Source organism: Sinocyclocheilus anshuiensis, unplaced genomic scaffold (genome assembly GCF_001515605.1).
Source record: "Sinocyclocheilus anshuiensis isolate Anshui unplaced genomic scaffold, SAMN03320099.WGS_v1.1 scaffold2353, whole genome shotgun sequence".
Lineage (NCBI taxonomy): Eukaryota > Metazoa > Chordata > Actinopteri > Cypriniformes > Cyprinidae > Sinocyclocheilus > Sinocyclocheilus anshuiensis.
The window spans coordinates 158,922-175,205 of NW_015554076.1; the positions used below are offsets into that span (position 1 = coordinate 158,922).

The following is a 16,284-nucleotide window of genomic DNA, read 5'->3' on the forward strand; positions in this document are numbered from 1 at the left end:
CACACACACACACGGTCAGATTTCACGACAGCATTATGCACATGCAATTTTCCTTCTGCACCAGGCAAATCGTTTAGCAGCGATAAATTCATGCGGTTTCCAGCGCGATTAATTACCCACGAGCGCTTGATCCGCCGGCTTTTGTTTTGCCTGACAAACAGCACATATAATCTCCTGCCCACACGCCAGCTCCTCACGTGACCCCAGCAGCTTAAAACTTTCTCTGCTCTTGCCGAAGGATGCGTCAACTTTCTGACACCCGCCACGGAATGAAAGAAAGAGTTTTTAATGGTCAGACAGGAGCGGGCGGATGGGGGTGGTGTTTTGGTGCGGATTAAAGTCTCGCTGTCGAGTCGTTATCTGATCTGAGCCGAAAGGAATTCAAAGTCTCCGTCCCAATGAATGATATTAATTCCCGCACGCCGGCCAGAGAAAAGAGAGGAAATAAGGATTTTTTAATTTCAAGCGCTCCACTGGGAGCTCTAATTAACTGCCATATGTGTTATTTTTAAGGGTTTACTAATCCTTGTTTTCTATCTGGCAGTTTTCCGATGGAAGCTCGTGGCTTGACGTTTTTGCATGCCTCTCTCTGCCTGATGTTTTTGTGCCGCTTTCGCTTAGAGGGGAATTTAACAGATGGTTTCATATCTGGGTTTTCCATAAATGCTAGAGTGCCTCATGTTCTGCCATGCACCAAAATCATGGTTTGTTTTTTGTACAGAGAGGCACCGTCTAGTCTCATGAAAGTGTGTATTTAATACTTTAGATCAATCACTGGTTTTCTACTTATTATATGACATTAGTTCTATAGAATATGGGCTCTAACAATAAATAAAAAGCACTTGACATATCATTACAGCACCTGTGTTCAACAAGAGACGTACACTGGTAAACTATTTGCTTAAAATATTTCACATAACATTCATTCTTCAGTCAGAAACAAGGACAATTTTAAACTTAACAGACAAACAAAAGCCACAAAAGATGGATCTGGATTTGGAAAATACACGACAGTTCAAAAGTTTGGGATCAATATGATTTTGAAATGTTTCTGAAAGAAGTCTCTTCTGCTCTCCACGGCTGCATATATTTGATCAAAAATACAGTACAAACCCGTAATATTGTTAAATATTGTGACAGTTTAAAATATCTGTTTTCTATATGAATCTATGTTAAACTGTAATGTATTTCTGTGATGCGCAGCTGTATTTTCAGCATCATTACTCCAGTCTTCAGTGTCACATGATCTTCAGAAATCATTCTAATATGCTGATTTGCTGCTCAAGAAACATTTCTGATTATTATCAATGTTGAACACAGTTGTGCTGCACAATATTTTTGTGGAAACTGATACATACATCTTACTGAACCTTAACATTTTTGAATGGTAGTGTACATTTACATTTTTATATATAAATATATATATATATATATATATATATATATATATATATATGTAACAATAAAACATTTACATATTATTAACAATACACAATGCATATTCTGTGCTGTAACCTCATGATTATCATCGCTGTGTTATTAATCATATAAATATGAATGCAGCGGCTTCAGACCTGCAGTGCACCACCATGGGTCCGGCGTCCGGTGGGTTGCAGGACTTGACTCTGCGCAGGAAGGCCAGGAACGGCGTGGGATGCTCCGGAACGCCGTGATCCGGCCACGCCGTGAACTGGAACTGCCGCACCTCTCGCTTCTCGCTGGAGCCGTTCTGAACGCAAGAGTGAAACGCTCTTCAAATATTACAGCCAAACATCACATGCCCATTATTTACTCGCCCTTATGTTGTGTCAAACCTGCATGCAGCTATTTCATCACAAACATATGCTTGACAGTGACAGGAGGGCTGATGAGCTGATCACGTACCTTGTAAAGTGCAAACGTCCGGACACAGTACGTGGCCAGCTCCACCGTGTCCAGCAGCGTGACCTGAATGAGTCCGTACGTCTCCGTCGCTCTGTTGGGCCAGTACTGGTCACACTTCACCTGAAACACACACAAACACACATCGTGCTCAGATAAAGCCGGAGAAGGAGCGGCGCCTTTCCCATTCCCTGCTGACAAGAGGATTTCTCAACACAGCAGTGAGTGACAGACGCTATAATTACTATCTCCAGCGCTCTGTCGCCATCACATCACAGCCGGCCGTCATTACCATTATAGATGTGGGCTGCATTGTGAGCGGCGCACCGAACAAAAGAGATGCTAAACATGAAGCCTCCAGGTTACCAGAGGAAAACCGACGTGCATCTCGTGTCTGTCTGAATGCAAACAAGAGCAGGATCTGAACGATCATATTCTGCTAACAACATTAGGATGCTGAATATCTCATTAAAATGCATCGAGTCGAGACGTTCCAGCACCACATGACCAAAACTCTGTTACATAGAGAAGGGCTCCTGCGTTCATGTGTCTCGAGTCCAACTTTACTGCAAGCGTCAGTCTATGGATTCATGCAAAGGACGATTCATAAATTAAAAAAGGCATGGATTTAAATTCTGCAACTCATAATGGCAGCTAAAGACGAGATGATGTGCTGTGTCTTGCCTTAGAGAAGAAATGAGAAGGAATCTGAGAAACACACACACACACACTCACACACACACACACTCACACACACTGACACTCACACTCACACTCACACTCACTCACACTCACACTCTCACACTCACACTCACTCACACTCACTCACTCTCACACTCACACTCACTCACACTCACTCACTCTCACACTCACACTCACTCACACTCACTCACTCTCACACTCACACTCACTCACACTCACTCACTCTCACACTCACACTCACTCACACTCACTCACTCTCACACTCACACTCACTCACACTCACTCACTCTCACACTCACACTCACTCACACTCACTCACTCTCACACTCACACTCACTCACACTCACTCACTCTCACACTCACACTCACTCACACTCACTCACTCTCACACTCACACTCACTCACACTCACTCACTCTCACACTCACACTCACTCACACTCACTCACTCTCACACTCACACTCACTCACACTCACTCACTCTCACACTCACACTCACTCACACTCACTCACTCTCACACTCACACTCACTCACACTCACTCACTCTCACACTCACACTCACTCACACTCACTCACTCTCACACTCACACTCACTCACACTCACTCACTCTCACACTCACACTCACTCACACTCACTCACTCTCACACTCACACTCACTCACACTCACTCACTCTCACACTCACACTCACTCACACTCACTCACTCTCACACTCACACTCACTCACACTCACTCACTCTCACACTCACACTCACTCACACTCACTCACTCTCACACTCACACTCACTCACACTCACTCACTCTCACACTCACACTCACTCACACTCACTCACTCTCACACTCACACTCACTCACACTCACTCACTCTCACACTCACACTCACTCACACTCACTCACTCTCACACTCACACTCACTCACACTCACTCACTCTCACACTCACACTCACTCACACTCACTCACTCTCACACTCACACTCACTCACACTCACTCACTCTCACACTCACACTCACTCACACTCACTCACTCTCACACTCACACTCACTCACACTCACTCACTCTCACACTCACACTCACTCACACTCACTCACTCTCACACTCACACTCACTCACACTCACTCACTCTCACACTCACACTCACTCACACTCACTCACTCTCACACTCACACTCACTCACACTCACTCACTCTCACACTCACACTCACTCACACTCACTCACACACACACACACACACACACACACACACACACACACCAATGATGCAATTGAGGAAAGGATGGGAATGAAATGTGGGTAAAATCTGTAAAAATTGAGGATGACATGGATTATAATATTAATTAGACCAATAATCGGTTTGACAAAAGCTATGAAACCTGTTTGGAAACATTTCATTTTGCCATAATCGATGTAATGTGTCAAAAATAATAATGTTAATGCCAGCGCTTTCCACAAATAGAGTACAAAACAGGGCCATAAAAACAAACAGCGAAAATAGCTGCTTTACTGTCAGAAAATTCTCAGGAGGAGAAACTCAATTTTATTTTATGTTCGTATGACATTTACACATTTTTTTTTTTCAAACCCTATTACTAAAATTTAAGACATAAATGCAGTTTAACACACTGGTTTGTCTAATTTTGTCAATTATTTGCCCATAAATATTGAACAAATATCATCATTAAATAGAAAAAAAAAATGCTATAAAATACTTATTTTATTAATTTATTTCCTATAAATTCAGCATTTGGATGTATAAGATGTATATTTCCTTTATTCATTATTATTATTATTATATTTCTTTCCCTTAAAAACAGGATTGCACACATGTGTGACAGTTTAAATGTTTTTGGTAATTAAATTAGTTAAAATTTCTTTACTACATTTTTTGGTTATCAATTACACATTGTCGTATGATTTTAAATTGTTACATATAGTTGAGAAATTTAAGCTAGATTTATTTTATGTGAGATAATAGTTTATCAAACATATCTAAAAGTTCTCAACCAATGAATGAATGAATGAATGAATGAATGATATATAGTGCCAGTTATATAAATAATACTACCAATAATAATAATAATAAGTATTATTATTGTTGTTGTTATTTTTGTCCAAAATAATCACTTAAACAATAATTACAAATCAGTACTGCACATTAAAACTGTGAATCCGGTATTGATTTAACTGGACTCATTCTGACAGCGTTTCCTTACCAAATGCCACAAACATGTGACAAAAAACTAATTTGTGAGTATGTATTTTAAATAATGTCAAATAGGTTTATTTTTCAGTAATTGATGTACTTATTAAATCTGTTGTGAGATGCAGTGTACTTGCAGAGAGACTCCGCCCACTTGCTCTTCTGATTGGCTGTGTGGACAGATTCTTGTGTTGCGTTTAGTTAGAACAGGCCGTAAGCCAATCGAATCGCAGGTGAGTAGTGATGTCAGAGCGTGTCATACCCTGGATCTTTCCTCCAGTTTGGTCATCATGACGATGTTTGAGCTCCGCTGCTCCCAGATCATCCGCCAGAAATCGCCGAAGGTCTCGGGCAGCGCGCCTTGAGTGGCGATGTAAGCATTCTGCTTCCGGTAGCCATCGATGTAGTTTGCGTTGATGTAATCGCTGCCTGGAATACCTGCCAACACACAGCAGAACACACTGAGAACCAGAAACTACACAACCATTTGAGCTCTGAGTTGAATTTGAGTGTTTTTAGCATGATGCTAAAGTATTCTGCTAGCTCAGTGCTAGGTGTTTTTTTCATGCACTGGTCCAATTTGAGATTTTGGTCTATTTTGTTTCCTTAACATGTCTTCATTCAGACTAGAGGAAAGAAAACATCCAAAATACACATTAAAGTGTTTATTTTATTGCACTTCACCTATTGGCATCTGTAGATTTTTACTTGCAATTAAAATTTTAAAAGTTTGCGGGTGCGAGTAATTACATTGGTGCCGTGACCCGGATGGGAGTCTGACGCTAGACGCTGTGGTCTTTAGCCTCCTTGTTAATGCGCCCGTCTCACATGCCGGCAATTTAATTTAATTAGATAATGTCTCATTTGCATATTTAACCATAACATTTCAGAAAACCTAAAAAAATAATTGCCTTAATGGACTGTGATTAATCAGCTGGGACAGTAAGTATGGTAATTTATTAGTTCAAATTATCACTCTCTTGTGCCTTAAAGATGCTTTAGATGAGCGTCGCTCAAACTGACTTTCATTTAGAGACTTTCAGCACGTTTAGTTTTTGCTCATCATCCATTTGGTTATTAATAGCAAATCATTTAAAAGCATAAGATTTTGCAGACAAAGGTCTGAACACACACTCTCATTCTTCATTATTTAGTGAGATTTCTGTAAGTCGGTCCTGAATCTTAATTTCATACTGTATATATATTATGTGATTTCTGATGAGTGAACCTTCATCCTCTGTGAAAGAAACAGTGGAATAATCTGAAAGTGAAGACGTGTGAGAAATCTGGAGAACACAGAGCGAAGCTTGATTTCTGCTGCTAGACGGCTGACAGCGCGTCAATGCTGCAGGAGAGCGGCTCGCAGCTCAGCTCACACATGCAGCGGCGAGATAAAACTCATCCAGCGTTCCCTCGCCCCCGCTCACGCTCGCTCGCTCTGTCTCTACTCCAGGTGAATTATTTTACTGAGAATTAATAAATAAATTAAAAACCATGTTTTTCATTTTCTTGTTCATTCTGTGACTGACAGGATAGAAAGACAATTAATCCTGCCTTTCCTTCTCTCTGTTATAGACAAAAGAGGCCAAAATGACACAGATATAACAAAGCAGATGTGTGTGTGTGTGTGTGTGGCTCTGTTCCAAAAACTAATGAGCCACCTACATAGGGTGTATTTCAAGACAGGATCACATGTATCCTGCACAGAGAAAGCAAAAATTCATTTTCTTAATCTGCATTTTTCTTGTTGTCCAGAAAACAAACAAAATAAATAAAAAATAAAAAAATAAACATCATTAAAACAAGATGGACTTACTTGAGAAGCTAATTTATAAGATAAAATATCTGTCATATATGTTTCTCTTACTGCATTCAGTGTTGTTATTGCAAAGTAAAACTATTCTAAAATACACACACTCACACACACACACACACACACTCACACACACACACACACACACACACACACACACACACACTGAGGACCGTTGGATTTTCTGCTGCAGTTCATCACACTATTTAATTTCTCATTGTGGAAACACAAAGCCGGAGCGTTTATCAGGGCCGGACACGGCAGATGAGCATTTATTTGTGTCATTGTTCGCTGAGCGAATCTGTCATTTAACACAATTTGGAGGGAAATTAGATGTTTTATTTTGGGATTGTGTTTTTTTTTTTTTTTTACATGGAGAAAACGGCTCATCAGTTCAGTATAAATGTGTTATGCTGCTGTAGATGCTGCAAAAATCAGCTTCTTAATCTGTATTTTTCTCTCGTTTCCCATTAAAATTATTTGAACATCCTTAAAACAAGATGCATTTACTTGAGAAGACACATAGCATAAAAAAGACTTGTGTTATATATTGCATAATATATTGCAGTGTATTGTGTGTATATAAATAAAATAAAAAAATAAACAAATAAAATAAACAAACAAACAAATAAATAAATAAATGGTAGAATTTATTCCAAAACTGAATTTGAGATATCTACTTTACACAATATTTTGCACAAGTATCTTGTTTTAAGGCTGTTTAGACATGTTTTATTGGAAACCAAGATGGTTGGAAACCTGAAGTTCACCATGATGAACAAATGAGAAGTGGTGAGCGTACCATCGATGGCGGAGAGCAGGACTCTGGAGTGATCGTAGGCGATGACGTTTGCGTATCTGTTCTTTGGTTTGTTGACCTCCAGGTTGGAGTGCTCCCACGTGAACTGCTGACCGGGATCGACCGACTGAGGAGAAATTAGGAATATGGATTAATGAGTGCATTAGCATCAGAGCTAAACACAGACACAGCTCATCTTACAGCCTTATGCTAACTGTTGGCTCGGACTCAACATACTCTGAGCGTCTCACGCCAATAATATCCATCTAAAATAGAAAGGCGCGTCCAGACCCGCGTGGCTATGATCAGCATTCACAGTCTGTATTAATAGAGCGCCGACTGTAACGCGTCATTGAACGAGAGCGCTCAGAAATAAACACTGCTGCTGGGCGGAAACATGCTGCCTCAACAACTTCTGTCCTGGAATAGAGAAACGGCCAGTGGCATTCATGCTTTCACAAAATTAATCAATTAATGCACAAATACATATACAATCAATTTATGAGCAAACTAAATAATTAAATAAAAGTTATGACGAATATCTGACAAATTTTAAAAAATAATGCACGGATTAACAGATTAACGAATAAATATACAAATGAAATAAATGCATGAAGGGAGTAACTTATGGACAAAATAATGCACAAATGCATGAATGAATGAATTTTTTTTACAAATTAATTGAACAAATGCATGAATGAACTAATGGAAATATTAAAGAAAGAAAGAAAGAAAGAAAGAAAGAAAGAAAATCAATTAATGAATAATGAAAAGATTAAATGGACTGACAAAAAATAAAGGGATCATCAAGTGAATGAATGAATGATTAGCTGACACAGTGCATCTCCACATGGTACATGTGAGATCTTCCTGCCGTTAACGTTCTTCTTTTGATTTCTTCAGGAAGTCAGACGATTGAAGCTTTCAGCGCTGAGCTTCTTAAAAACAGGTGTGGGCCTGAAAGAGAGCAGGACGAGTCTGCCAGTGAAAGAGCTTTTGTGCTCAATATGACCTCAGCGTCAGTCTTATGTGCCGTTTAAGAAAGAAAGAAAGAAAGAAAGAAAGAAATAATGTGAATCAATTAATGAATAATGAAAAGATTAAATGGACTGACAAAAAATAAAGGGATCATCAAGTGAATGAATGAATGATTAGCTGACACAGTGCATCTCCACATGGTACATGTGAGATCTTCCTGCCGTTAACGTTCTTCTTTTGATTTCTTCAGGAAGTCAGACGATTGAAGCTTTCAGCGCTGAGCTTCTTAAAAACAGGTGTGGGCCTGAAAGAGAGCAGGACGAGTCTGCCAGTGAAAGAGCTTTTGTGCTCAATATGACCTCAGCGTCAGTCTTATGTGCCGTTTGCAATTTTTTCCCATTTACTTTAATAATGAAATTATTCAGTCTCCGCAGTGTCTTTTGAAAATGAAAAGATGATACGCATCTGCCTGCGAGCCCGGCTCTCCGCGTTGACAAATTTCAAATTACAGTTTTCAGAGGAGCGTTGAATGAATGAAAATTGGTCCCGTAAGCGAAGAGGGGAAAGTAATGTCTTCATGCCTTGAATAGATTTTAAAGGATCACGCAGAGATGTGCTCCCTTTCAAACGGCGCTTTTGTCCACTGATGTGCCGTTTCAAACGAGAGCAGACGACTGCAAACAAATCACAGCCCCACTTTGACAAATTACACTCAGAAATAGCAAAACGATAAACGCTGTGAGACTGTCAACAGCCAAAGCACATATTTCACATTCGACACGTATAGCTGCGAGGAGAGACGAGGAGACGCTGCTGTTTTAGCTGTAAAGCACTGGCGCTTGTTTGCGTAACTCTACAATAAGCAAACGGGCCTCGGTATGAAGAACCATAAATTGATAGTGGTGGTATTTTTCTGTCAGGGCGAGTTGCCGCGCCGCGCCATAAAGCGTCACTAAAGATGACAAATCTCCAGCTAAGCTGCATCATTCTGCCCAAATCTGTTGAAACATGGTTCGTGAACTCGCGCGCTTCATTGTGCTGCTGAAATGACTTTCTGTGCCCATGCAAAAGCGCCCCGGAATGACAATACCATGTGCTTGAGCTCAGCTCTGGCAGGCGTTTTGGCCGAGCTCCACGTCTGACCTCATGCTCAGCAACCGCAGGCCGAGGGCCCAAAAACAATCTGTCACGTAAGCGCTGACATCACCAAACGGACTCGTGCTCTGGCCCTGCGATCTCTCCGAAACATCCTACCTGACCTGTCCTACGCCGGCGCAGTAAACGACAGTAAACGTTACGGCATCCTCTATTTTTGTCATATTATTTGTCATACTATATTATGACATATTAGTAATATTACAGCGACCAAAGACTTATGTTCAGCAGTTTTAACTAAACCATCATCAACAGAGCCATCTTGTTTATGTTTGCAAGGCTGCTTTGCAGAGAGCGTTCGTGAAGGGTTGCCATGTCCACTTATTATAAGCAACGTTTATTAAGCATGTTTGTTTTGCTCAGCACATAAAGCGATCCAGTTGATGGAGTTAATAAAATAGGTAGGAACAGGTCATGATAAAGCGTTTGGATTTAAGTTAATTATGGGCTTGTTCTTGCTTTTATTCCAGCAAGATCTGGCAACATGTATGAGTTAATGAGTGATTTCTTGCCCTGCGCATACAGAGAGACACAACTCTGACACTCATTTAATTATGTAGCTGGAAGAACTAATCAAATATAAATAAGTGACACTGATCATGTGACTCAAGATACTCTCTGGATCATCTCAAACCATGCTGGAGAAGTTGATCACCAACTCAGACAAACTAAATACTCAGACACCTTCAAATTCAAATTCATGTTCATTTTTACTTTTCACTGAAATTGTTATGCTGATAATATAACTTGTGTATATATATATATATATATATATAAATGCAAAACACAAGCATTTAAACCAGTGGTTCTCAACCAGGGGGCCTCTGCATACATCCAAGGGGGGCACAAAATGGCTTAAAATGAATTAAAATAAGGCAAAACAAGGCTTAAAATAAACTGAACAGCTAAAAATCTAAATGTAACCTAGCATCATGTTTCTTATTGTATTCCTTTAACAACTGCCATTTTAATTTAAGAATCAGAGATATAAAATATCTTATTTGGTAGAAAGTGCAATTTGTAAGTAAAAGATAACTAATCAAATGTCTAGAAAACATTACGTAAATGAACTGTTAATCCAAAAAAAAAGTAAATGTGTGTAAATGCTGTATTTTATTATTATTATTATTATTATTATTATATATTACCATTCCTAGTTTAAAAATTATCAGCTTTGCTATTACAGCAGAAGTAGCAGGAATACCTCGGGGGGCCTTGGAGTCAGAAAAGTTGAGAACAAAACCAGATTTTTCATGCAGAAAGTAACATAATGGCTGAGCATTACCTCATACTCCTGCGAAAACTTCAAGTTGTCGTTTGCTTTCAGGCGTTCGATGTGATCGGCCAGCTCCATGACTGGGATGGGAGGGTGACTGGCCATCCCTGCAGACAGGAGACAAACAAAGAGTCCCGGGGTTAGCGCTAGCACACCAGAGCCTGCGCCGAGAGATGGGCATCACAGAGGATGAAGGATGTGAGGTTTGTTCGGCCTGTATGATTGAACGAAGCAGCCACATGCTCGGAGAGAATGGACACAGAAGCCGCACAGAGCATTCCTAATGAAGAGAGGAATGTTATTCGTCCGCAAGCGTTAACATGGCGGGAAACATGGTGGAAAGATGGAGTAGAGTAGAACTTTAGGGGCTGGATATTAAAGTTTGAGCTGGCGATGAGTCTAAAGGATGCGACATATCAAATCCCGCCTCCTGCGCTGGCGTGAGGCAAAGCGGCGTGAGGAGATGAACGCAGTCCAGAGAGGAAGTGAAGGAAATGAACAGACACAGTGGCATATGTAGAAACAAGAACGACTAACTTGACAAATGGAGGTTACTGGGGTAAACCGATGTGGCTGAACCTGCGAAGGAAAAGGGGACGGGGATAAATCATACTAGCTGACGTTAAAACAAGCAAATGTGGTGATCGGTCTCTATCAGAACTAAAAAAGAGGCAGTAGAAACACAGTCTGAAATGACAGTCGCAAACCACGCTACGACTCCATCTCTACGTTTATTTGTTAGTAAAAACAGTCACACATGCTAACGGCTAACGGACGACAAACATGCGGAGATGAGGATAACACATTCGGAGAAAAAAAAAGACATGTCAAAACAAACGTAACAAGGACAGAGAAGATGGCATGCACGTTTATCATGCGCATGTTTGTCTGTTCTCTAAGGGCTTCGGCTGTGAGATTTGCAAAGAAGGCGCGTGTCTGCGAGAGAGTTTGTGTTTGCACTGCAGAGGATGCTTTTGAATAGTTGAATACTGATAACCGGTTTGCAAAATGTGGTGATCGGTCTCTATCGGAACTAAAAATAAGAGGCAGTAGAAACACAGTCTGAAATGACAGTCGACAGTCGCAAACCACGCTACGACTCCATCTCTACGTTTATTTGTTAGTAAAAACAGTCACACATGCTAACGGCTAACGGACGACAAACATGCGGAAATGAGGATAACACGTTCTGAAGGGAAACCAAGAAGGCTGCGTTCGGGCTGCCTGAAGGGAAAATGGAGGATGCAAAGCTTCCTAAGAGGCTGTTTGCGAAAGAGGGGCACGAGTGCGCTAATAAAGTGCCGCTGAGAGGATTGAGTGCATGGAACATCGCTCTTGAAACCGTGTTGCAATGCAAATCCGACACGTGAATACGAACCCTGGCCTATTCACGTCGTAGATGAATATCAAAATGAATGTCACTGCTGTGTAAGGATGGGGATCACATTCAATGGCAACATTGGGCAATTGATGAATGGTTCAAGAAGAAAACCAACTTGAGGTGGTTTGACCGGGCTTGCTTTAGCTAGTCTCCCAGACTGACCTGTTGACGAGTGCCCAAAACTACTACATGGAAACCAGGCTAGTGGCCTGCTAAGACTAGCTAACCAACCTTAGGATGGTTTAAGCTGTTTTTCTTCTGTTAGGTAAACAGGTCTTCATTAAGACCAACAGTTGTGTTGACCTCAGGACACTTCCCAAATTCTGTGGACACGCTTGCCTGCTTTCAAACACAATGGAAAGCCTAAATGTGTGTCCTGATCCCCCAACAAAATATACAATAAGCAATAGAGCTTTCAAAGGTTTAGTTTAGCAACAAATGCCACTCCTCAGAATAAACTTCTATGAATTGTGTTGTGTGGTAAGTGAGTTTTTGGGTTTGGCTGGTTGGTCCCCCAGCATGACCGGTGCCCAAAACCTCTTTAAAGCCATCAAAACAGTGGAGACCAAGGGCCAGTAGCATAAACGCAGCCACTATGTTAAGACTGGGTCTTAAGAACTAGTCTGAACAACTAATAGGAGTAATCAGTTTTACTTTTAGGATGCAAACTTTTAAGAGTAGGCCACCATCCACAGCTTGGAAGCAAATGCTGCACTGAGCCATTTTTATCAGAAAGGTGAAGAGTTTCCCTCCAGTCCATCTGTCTTGCTCTTGCAGTCCAGACAGATGGACTCTGGTTCAATGTGTTTAGAGCTGGTCTCGCTGGCACCCAGGTTCTCCTCTGAGAAACTAATGGAGCAACTGTTGTCACCGTTGTTTTGCCCCTCAGAAAATAAATCTATAGGTCTTCACGGCTGGCCGCTCTAGAACCGAGAGCACTTCACCTTGTTCACCAAGGTCAGGAGGGAGCAGCCGTTCACCGCTCGACAATTCCCACATTCCTCTGCGACTCGTTCACACTCCGCTGCTTTCAAACACAACGGCCCTCCTATGTGTGTGTGTGTGTGTTGATTCACCAACTGAATATACAATCACCAGCAGAGGTTTTGAGAGCCACTGGCTTGAATATATATCTCCATAATCTTCTTCAGCTGGCTTTGGTTGGCCACAGTCCTCGCTCTTCAGGTAAACTCACTGAGCTGTTATGAATGTACTGCGAGGAGTTCTCGGGTCAGCTGTGAAGCTGCAGGCCAAGAGTCCGGAGGGATTTTCTGCCCTTCCATCATTCTGAAGCCACCTGTCCTGTGTGTTTGTGAGTATTCAGGCCGATTCCTCAAGAGGTGTGTCTCTGTATCCTTGGCTCCATATGGCTTACAGACCCTCCCATTAAACCTTTACGATGCTGAGCAAAACAAGAGCACCACGTTGACTTTCTACACACAGGTCTGTTTATGTCCATAGACTAATTTAAGACTGTGTTTCTTCATGAGGCGCCTACAAGCTGGCCAATGCATCACCAACATGCTCCCAAATCTAGTGAGATGCCTTGCTGTCTACTCAGGCAGGAACTGTAACTGATCCTCGAGTCACTGATTTGACGTATTCCACATAGGCAGCACCACTCAATTCATTTCAACTGATCCACAATTTGACAGACCTTGTAATCAACGTTTGTCTTGCTTATGGATGACATATTCACTGAGCTTGTCACAATGCATTTTGGGATTGCCTCTTTGAAGGTTAAATTCAATGCTGCCATACAATTTGGCCAAAATTGTAAGCAACACAATCTTGCTGCATGGATTTTGAGGAGCCTTCAAGTCTAGAGTGCACCTATAAATGCCGTCTACGTAGGCAGCTCACTAGGCTTTGGAACAGAGGTAGTGTGTTCTAGATCAGTGTTTCCCCATCCAGAGCCCAGAGTTCCCCCAATAATGCACATTCTGTACATCTCGCTAATCAAACACATCGGATTCAACTCTTCAGCTTGTTAGCAGAGCCCCTTAAAGCTAAACTGGGCGCGTCAAATAAAGGAGACATCCAAAATATGCACTGTTGAGGGTACACGGTTTGGGAAACACTATTCGAGACGTCCTCATGATTCAACCATTTCTAAGCCTAGAATCTTCACTTCACTGAAACCGAGTCGGAATCAAAATCTTTAGTTTCAGACTCAAGGAGTTGGTTGATGGTTTGTGTTTGACGGTGAAGATGAGGCGGATGGCGGTCAGCAGCTCTTACCGGGAGTCTGGAAGTTCAGACGGCGTAACTCTACAGGGTCGGTGGCGTGATGGGAGGGCATTTCTTTACCGCTGGGCAGACTGCCTTTCCTGGCCTCTGACTCTGCCCTTTTCCTGAAAGAAATACATCATATACTTCAGGACAAAACTGTGTTTGGACTATCAGAGCAGCACTGCAAGAGGTCAAGCAAACACGCTCGTGACGGGCATTCAAATGTGACACATTCTGTGAGCCGTGACCAGTGCGTGTGTTTCAGGTACAGCTCTTCTGCATGCTCTCACCTGTCTGGTTGACTGCTCCAGTGGAAGCGGCAGGAAGGGAGAACAGAGAGTTAGTACGCAAGACAAACACAGATGTCCTCATCACAACTGCTGATATTCAGAGTGGCTTTACATTTGTTAGTTTTCATCTGATCCGTTCTATTAAAACACATCGACCGTGCCTGATTCTAACTAGATTTGGTGTGAAATAACATACTCAAGGCTTTATCCCAGTCTTATTTCTCATGTAATTTTATATTTTTTGAACACACATTATATATATATATATATATATATATATATATATATATAGATGACGGCCAGCACAGGCCCCACAACCCAGATCAGACCCTCCTCTTCATCGATTATGGGCTGCGGGTCGATATCGGCAAACATCACCGGATCAGAGTACGGACTTGCCGCGTACAACATCTGCAAGAAAATCCACCACAACATGTTTGATGTGTCTCTGGGTTTGTATAAAGAGCAGAAATTGTATTTAAAGTAATATGTTTTCAATGGGCAGAGTGCAGCAGAAACGTGCAGCTCGTAGTTTTTTTAAAGCACTTGCATGAATTATTCAGGAGTTCTTAAATGTACAAATACATTTATTTCATGTTAAGTATAATACAGATACATTTACATATTTATGTACTGCAATTGTCCAGAAATTGGAACAATATATATATATATATTTATTTATTTTTTTTCCCCCAGAATAAGGGTTTAGTTCAAAACCTGATGAGTAAAACTAATAATGATAATACACTACCATACAAAAGTAAGATTTTTTTAATGTTTTTGAAACAAGTCTCTTCTCACCAGGACTGCATGTATTTAAATATATATATATATATTTATTTTTATTTATTTTTTTTCCCCCAGAATAAGGGTTTAGTTCAAAACCTGATGAGTAAAACTAATAATGATAATACACTACCATACAAAAGTAAGATTTTTTTAATGTTTTTGAAACAAGTCTCTTCTCACCAGGACTGCATGTATTTAATCAGAAATACGGTAAAACAGTAATATTGTGAAATATTATTACAATTTAAATGATTTTTTTATGCATATATGTTGAAATGTAATTAATTTCTGTGATCAAAGCTGTATTTTCAGCATCATTACTCCAGTCTTCAGTGTCACATGATCCTTCAGAAATCATTCATCCTCAGAAATCAAATGACAATCTGTTTTAATCACCGATATTTACAGGTTTTTCATTGTGCATGTACTCTGCACGTGTCTTGACAGCAGGAATTGCTCTCTTGTTTCTGTCTGTGAGACTGTTTGTTTGTACTGAATTGGTGCATCACAGGCAGTGAGTGCGTTGTGTTGTTGACATTGTGATATTACACTATGAGCTGTGTGCATGAGCCCGTGACATTGATTCTGTGATTAATAAATAAATCTGCCATCAGAAGACATCAAATAACCCTGGATATATGAAGGACCTCATCATGATAGATGTTCAGCTCAATGCCTGACTGTAATTTACAGCAGATGATCAGATCAGTCTATATTCAAATGAGCACCACAGATTATCGCACAGATACTTACAATGTATAACTGCAAACACACACACACACACACACACA

General features: G+C 40.8%; 1 protein-coding gene across 1 annotated transcript in view; it reads right to left on the bottom strand.

Moving 5' to 3' along the window:
* The window catches only part of LOC107668998 (receptor-type tyrosine-protein phosphatase delta-like), a 360,739-nt gene that overhangs the window by 12,588 nt on the left and 331,867 nt on the right, over positions 1–16,284 (bottom strand). Inside the window, 9 exon segments of the mRNA XM_016461088.1 lie at positions 1,575–1,729; positions 1,885–2,004; positions 5,043–5,218; positions 7,396–7,519; positions 10,811–10,908; positions 11,339–11,380; positions 14,424–14,536; positions 14,853–14,875; positions 15,002–15,115. Coding sequence (XP_016316574.1) covers positions 1,575–1,729; positions 1,885–2,004; positions 5,043–5,218; positions 7,396–7,519; positions 10,811–10,908; positions 11,339–11,380; positions 14,424–14,536; positions 14,853–14,875; positions 15,002–15,115 — 965 coding nt within the window.